This window comes from Panicum virgatum, chromosome 5K (assembly GCF_016808335.1).
Source record: "Panicum virgatum strain AP13 chromosome 5K, P.virgatum_v5, whole genome shotgun sequence".
NCBI lineage: Eukaryota > Viridiplantae > Streptophyta > Magnoliopsida > Poales > Poaceae > Panicum > Panicum virgatum.
The window spans coordinates 60,459,160-60,465,747 of record NC_053140.1 but is presented as its reverse complement, the minus strand read 5'-3'; the positions used below and the strand labels follow the sequence as shown (position 1 = coordinate 60,465,747).

The following is a 6,588-nucleotide window of genomic DNA, read 5'->3' as shown; positions in this document are numbered from 1 at the left end:
GAGCTGTCTACAAGCCATGTCATGCCCCCTCTTTCCCTATAAAATGCGATAATCTCAAGCTGTAGGTGCTCTGAATTGTCACATATATAACTCAAAAATTGTACAGAGCTAGCTATTGCACACTCAAGTTATAAATATGAGCCATCGATCACTATTGTCAGCACCTAAGCATCTATCGAAACAATTGGCTTGACCCTATTGCCGCAAAATACAATATACACACATCTTAGGTTGATATGAGGCTAATGATCCATACATAATTGATGACCACTGCATCATCGTCATATATCATATATGAAAGGTGCATAGCGCGTAGGGATGCAAGTTCCACCTTTTTTGAGTTATTGGGTCAACCTAAAACTTGATAAAATGAGCTAGAATGGCATGCTATGTAATTAATTTGGAAGAAAAAAATGAACTAGAATGAGAAGCTCCAAAACACCAATGGGTATCCATTGCATCCCTAATAGTGTGCGACCGCCCTTCAAGCTAACGTGGTTGGACATATGGACAGTTATGATTGTCTTTGAAAAACTTGGCAACAGTTAGAAAAAAATACATAGAATAGAATGCTCTATAAAAATTTGTTCTTAAACTCCCTAGTCTTCATGTTTCTCGGCGACTGGCGTGATCAACCTCACGTGGGTGACGAACTGGATACATACGGCATTGTGCCTGAGTCACATTAACCTCACATCGATAACGACCAATATGATACATAACTCAACATACTCAGCAGCTGTATGTCTCGATCTTGGCACCAGCGTAGATGTGGCCATATGGGCAGAGTACTGTCGCATCTTGGACTTGTCGTCGCAACTTCAGGCGCGTGGCGACTCGGTTTTGATGCTATCCACCAAACACTTAGTCATAAGGCCAATCTCAGTGGGAGTGTCATAAGAGTATCATGAACATTAAATTTACTAATATACACCAATAGTACGGAAATCCAATTGTAGGGTCGCGCGCTACAACGCTTCGTAGCGCGCGATGCAACACGATGACAACTGACAATCGCGAACTGAGGTGCCTGCATGCTGCGCCCACCTACGGACCTACCTCACGGGCCAGGTATCCATTTATTTTCTCTTTTCATTTCTATTCCTTTACATTCCATAATAACAAGTGCTACTATTTTTTGGCATATCTTTTTTTCTCCTTTCCAGGTTTTTCCTTTTACCTTCTATTATATATGAAGTTTTCATGACAACTTTTATATAGAAATCATACTAAAAAGATTTGTACGTATAAGTTGTGTGATTAAAAGTTGTGTGAGAAATCTTCCGGATAACATTTCCATACAACTTGTACTAAAAAGTTGTCCTCTATAAATCATTAGAAAAAATAAAGCTGCATGGAATGTGTATGTATAATAAAATTTATGCTAATAACTTATGCATCAAGTTGTTAGAAAAAAGTTATATATAAAAGTTATGTGTATCATAAAAGTTATTATACGAGTTTACCTCATAGAAGGAGTAAAAAGTTTTGCGTATAAGTTGTACAAGTTGTGTTTACAATCTATAATTTTCCAAAAATGGAAAGGTGTGGGGAATTTTTATTCTAGAAATGGAAAAACAACCATTGTCGGGGATCGTGCGCTAGCAGCACTCCTGGCGTGCGCGCTCTGATTAGCAAGCCCTCCAATAGTATGAGGAGAGAGAAGAGAGGAGTGTCATGAAATGTGAGAGGAGTGTCATGATGATGACACTCCACTAGCACAGTTCTTAAGATTCCAGTCTAGGTAACTGTGTCGATAACACTCTCACTGAGACTGGCTGTCGATTTTTTTGTGGGCATGGATGGATTGGGTCATCATTGCTTCAGTTTTGCGGAGCCTGACCCCGATTTTGTGAGCAAGCATTCATTAGTGGGTCGATGTTTCAGTTTTTGCTCCTGCCACGCTTGAATTGCAATAACACACTTTGGTTTGCACTTTTTGGGACTTTAAGCCTTTGATTTTTGTGCAAAGTGTGTGTCAATTTCATGGTCAGTCAGTTTGCCCTGGTAAGCATCAGTTAGCAGGTACCATAGCCAGTCTATTTCGATCACTACTAGTACTCCGTACTTATATCGGTACCATGGTGTCTTGATGGATTCTAATTAATGTTTCAAATTAATGTTAGGAGCACAGGCGAAAAGTTCAGAATTACCATATGCTTCTCATTCACTTCTGATGGCTGCAAGTCTTCAACTCCAAGTTGAGGCACCAACCAAAATACAAATGTTGTCAGGATCATTAGGATGTGAAGAATGATCTTCAAATAGTTGGCATGTTCTTCAAATATGATTTTTCAGATAATAATTTGCACTGAATTGATCAAGTGGGGTGAAAAGTAACCTTCTGCCGCATATAGAGCACCACCCCGTACATTTGCCAAAGGAAAATGTCTATTTTTTTTATCATTATTTAAATATCACCTGAGTTCGATTTTGGGCATCAAACTCCAAAATTGGGTATTCTTGACCATCGAATTATCAAAACCGTTTATATTTGACCATTTGATTGTTTTGAAGGGTGATTTTGCTGATATGGACGACACGTGGCAGTAGGGCCCACATGTCAGCTTGTCGCCGCCGCCGAAGAAGAGGCCGAGAGCGCCGGAGCAGAGAAAGGGAGAGAAAGATGAAAGAGAAGAGAGGAAAATGAGAGGAAAATGAGCTGACATATAGGCTCCACTGCCACGTGTCGTTTACATCAGCAAAACCATCATTCAAAACAGCCAGATGATCAAATATAAACGGTTTCGATAGTTTGATGGTTAAGAATATTCGGTTTTAAAGTTTGATGGCCAAAATCGAACTCGAGTGGTAGTTGGATGGTAAAAAAAAAAGACTCTTTCGTTTGCCAAATGCCAAGCCCCGCCCCCCCCCCCCCCCCCCCCCCCACCCCAAATCCAACGACGCCAAGCCACGGCTCCGCCACACCCACACGGCCACACGGACGCGTTCCTGACCACGCAGCTCACCAAACACGGACGCGCGACCCCCGCCCCGCCCGGGTTTAAATGCCCCCGCGCCGCGCCGCACCGCAACTGAAGCCGCACAACAGGAACAGGGCTCCCACCGACACCAGCGATGGCGCCCGCCGTGTCCTCCCCGACGCCGCACGTGGCCGTGGTAGCGTTCCCGTTCGGCTCCCACGCGCCGGCGCTGCTCGCCTTCGCGCGCGCGCTGGCCGCCGCCGCGGCGCCCGCGGGGGCCACGCTCTCGTTCCTCTCCACCGCGGGCTCCATCGCGCAGCTCCGCGGGGCGGCTAGCGCCGAGCTCCCGGGGAACCTGCGCTTCGTGGAGGTCCCGGACGGCGCCGGGCTGCCCGCGGCCAAGGGGCCCGTGCCGGTGCCAGTGCCGCGGCAGATGGAGCTGTTTATGGCCGCCGCGGAGGCCGGCGGCTTGAAGGCCGGGCTGGAGGCGGCCCGCGCCATGGCGGGCGGCGCCAGGGTGAGCTGCGTGGTCGGGGACGCTTTCGTGTGGCCCGCGGCGGAGGCGGCCGCCGCGGCGGGGTCGCCGTGGGTGCCGGTGTGGATGGGCGCGCCGTGCGCGCTCCTGGCGCACCTCCGCACCGACGCGCTCCGGGAGGACGTCGGCGACCAGGGTGCGTTCGTTTTAAAAAAAATGCTCTCTTCTCTTGCTTGCATCGATCCGGTAGGTTCGGTTCAAAAAGACCTCACCTTGACCAACGGCTTTGCGTTTGCATTTGCGCCGTCGCAGCCGCGAGCAGGGCGGACGAGCTGCTGGCCTCGCACCCGGGCCTCGGCAGCTACTGCGTCGGCGACCTCCCCGACGGCGTCGTCTCCGGTGACTTCAACCACGTCATCAGCCGCCTCGTCCACCGAATGGGGCAGCTCCTCCCGCGCGCCGCCGCCGCCGCCGTGGCGCTCAACACCTTCCCGGGCCTCGACCCGCCCGACTTCACCGCGGTCCTCGCGGAGACGCTCCCCAACTGCCTCCCGCTCGGGCTCGGCCTCGACCACCTCCTCCTCCCCAAGGACATCACCGACGCCGCGGCGCCAGCAGCCGGCGACCCGCACGGCTGCCTCGCCTGGCTGGACGCTCACCCGGCGCGCTCGGTGGTGTACGTCGGCTTCGGCAGGGTGGCGTCGCCGCGCTCCGACGAGCTCCGGGAGCTGGCTGCCGGGCTGGAGTCCTCCGGTGCGCCGTTCCTGTGGTCCCTGCGCGAGGATTCGTGGCCGCTCCTGCCCGAGGGGTTCCTGGCCCGCGCCGCGGCCGCCGGCGCCGGGCTCGTGGTCCCCTGGGCGCCGCAGGTGGCCGTGCTGCGCCATGCGTCCGTGGGCGCCTTCGTGACGCACGCCGGGTGGGGGTCGGTGCTGGAGGCCCTGTCCAGCGGCGTGCCCATGGCGTGCCGCCCCTTCTTCGGGGACCACCGGATGATCGCGCGGTCCGTGGCGAGCGTGTGGGGAGTCGGCGTGGCGTTCGAGGGCGCCGCGATGACGCGCGCCGGGGTGGCCGCCGCCGTGGGGGAGCTGCTGCGCGGGGAGGAAGGGGCGAGGATGAGGGCCAGGGCGCAGGAGCTGCAGGCCGCTGCGGCCGCGGCGTTCGCGCCCGGCGGCGCGTGCAGGAGGAACTTCGACGAGTTCGTGGAGATAGTCTGTCGCGTGTGAAGTCCGGTTGCCGGATTCATACCTCTTGCCGGGCGATCCAACTGTAACTGGTTTTACGTATTCAGGGGTTTCTGTAGAGCTAGTGTTGTGCTGAATGCTTCATTTCTTTTCTCTCTTTTTTTTGGATATATAATATATTTGAATGCTTCATTTCTCGTAATATGATTTATGATTGTGCCTCGGTGCTTGAATCATCTCGTTTTTCCAGCACATCGGTACCTACCCTTTCAGACATGGCAGTTTTTCCAGCACAAACAACATGAATGTGCCGGTGATGGAATTTTACCAAAATGTAGACACTAGGATCGGGAAACCCATTAAAAATATAAAAAGGTAAGGAATATTACTGATCTGCAATGCAATTTCTGACATGGTAGTTTTTCCGAGGCTAGCTAAGAGCCAATTTCGCTAACCGTTGAGCTTTGCACGAAACTGAGAATTCACATGCATCCTCGACCTCGAATAAATAAAGGTTATTAAAGATAAAAAAAATGACAAGAGTTCGGTTAGTTCCACGAAGTGCTTCGCCACATTTCGGTCAGTTCCTTTCAACATCTGGAGTTGTTCACAAGCAAGTTTCCGTACAGCTTTCTTGAAACAATCTTACATCCATTTTATGGCCGGCCTTTAATGTTTCTTTAAATTTTCTTGAGAGTTAAGGCGATTGGGTAGCATAAAACAAATGACTTCTGATAAAATGTCTGTATACAACAACTATGGCTTTAACGCCTCATGGTGATTGATAGGCACGCTGCCGATCCAACCGCTCGCCCACGCCCTCCGGAGTCCGGATCCCGCCGCCCCCCGGCCCCCGCAAGAACCATGGTTAACCTAACCGGTGGGAACCGGTCCAGTTTGACCGGTTACCGGTCAAACCGGTCCGGTCCGGTTCCGGTTTCGGCCGGTACCCAACCGGCCCAAATTCAAATTTTAAATTTGAATTCAAAAAATGAAAAATTCCCAAAAAATTCATAAAAATACTTCAAGGTGTGATGAATCTAATGGTGTCAAATTTTCTCAAAAATTCATTCATTTAGTATAGTTTGTGTGAATTTAAAGTTAAATCAAAAAAGAAAAAGAAAAAAAATGGGCCGGCCCATGAAGGCCCACCGATCAAACCGGTCAAACCGACCGGTAAACCGGTCAAACCGGTCGGTAAACCGGTTGCACGGGAGCTTTTGAATTTCAAACCGGTCAAACCGGCCGGTAAACCGGTCGGAACCGGTTGCATAGGAGTTTTTGAATTTATTTGAATTTGGATTTGAATTCAACCGGTTTCCACCGGTTACCGGCCTAACCGGTCCGGTAAACCGGTACCGGAGGGCGGCGGTTAGGCCGGTCCGGTCGGATTTTAAAACTCGGACTTTTTTGCTTGTGCTAATTTTCAGTCGATCGGTTGATTTTCTCGTGGATTGTTGAGATCGCTCGTGGATTACTAATCGATCTGGGGATTTCTAGTGCTCTTATTTCTAGGATTTGGGGATTTCTCGTGGATTGCAATCGAGCTCTTTTACCGGGAATTCCCGAGCGGTGGATGACCTCGTTCCCGTGCGGTGCGGTGGAGTTCCTGGGAGCGATTTGTAGGGAGTTGGGGGAGATTTGAATTTTGAACGCCGATTGTTGATTGGGCAGATGTGGTAAGAGATGTCGGTGGATGCGGCGCTGCCTGCGTCGGTTTACCGGCAAAGCCACGAGTGTGCGAGGACAGTATGTGCTTTTTAGTATTAGAGATTAGGTTTTGTTTGGAAGGGCTCTGTAACAGCCCTATGTTGATTAAGGTTCGCCAGTGCATCTCTGGTGCGTGTCATGCGCGCAGAGTCTGGGCGCCACGTCCCACCCTCGAGCCCCACTCGTCAGCCCGACCCCTCTTCACCTGGGAACCATCTCCCAGCTCTCTCTCTCCCTCCCACTCTCCCCAAACACTTCTCTCTCTAGCTAAGCCATGGAGGAGCTCCCCTTCCTCCTC

General features: G+C 51.0%; 1 protein-coding gene across 1 annotated transcript; it reads left to right on the top strand.

Moving 5' to 3' along the window:
* The first annotated feature begins 3,030 nt into the window (after positions 1 to 3,030).
* LOC120709204 (anthocyanidin 3-O-glucosyltransferase-like) lies at positions 3,031 to 4,813 on the top strand. The gene is made up of 2 exons (XM_039994751.1): positions 3,031 to 3,595; positions 3,712 to 4,813. The coding sequence occupies exons 1-2, from the start codon at positions 3,079 to 3,081 to the stop codon at positions 4,620 to 4,622; spliced, it is 1,428 nt and encodes a 475-aa protein (XP_039850685.1). The 5' UTR covers positions 3,031 to 3,078; the 3' UTR covers positions 4,623 to 4,813.
* The last annotated feature ends 1,775 nt before the right edge of the window (positions 4,814 to 6,588 follow it).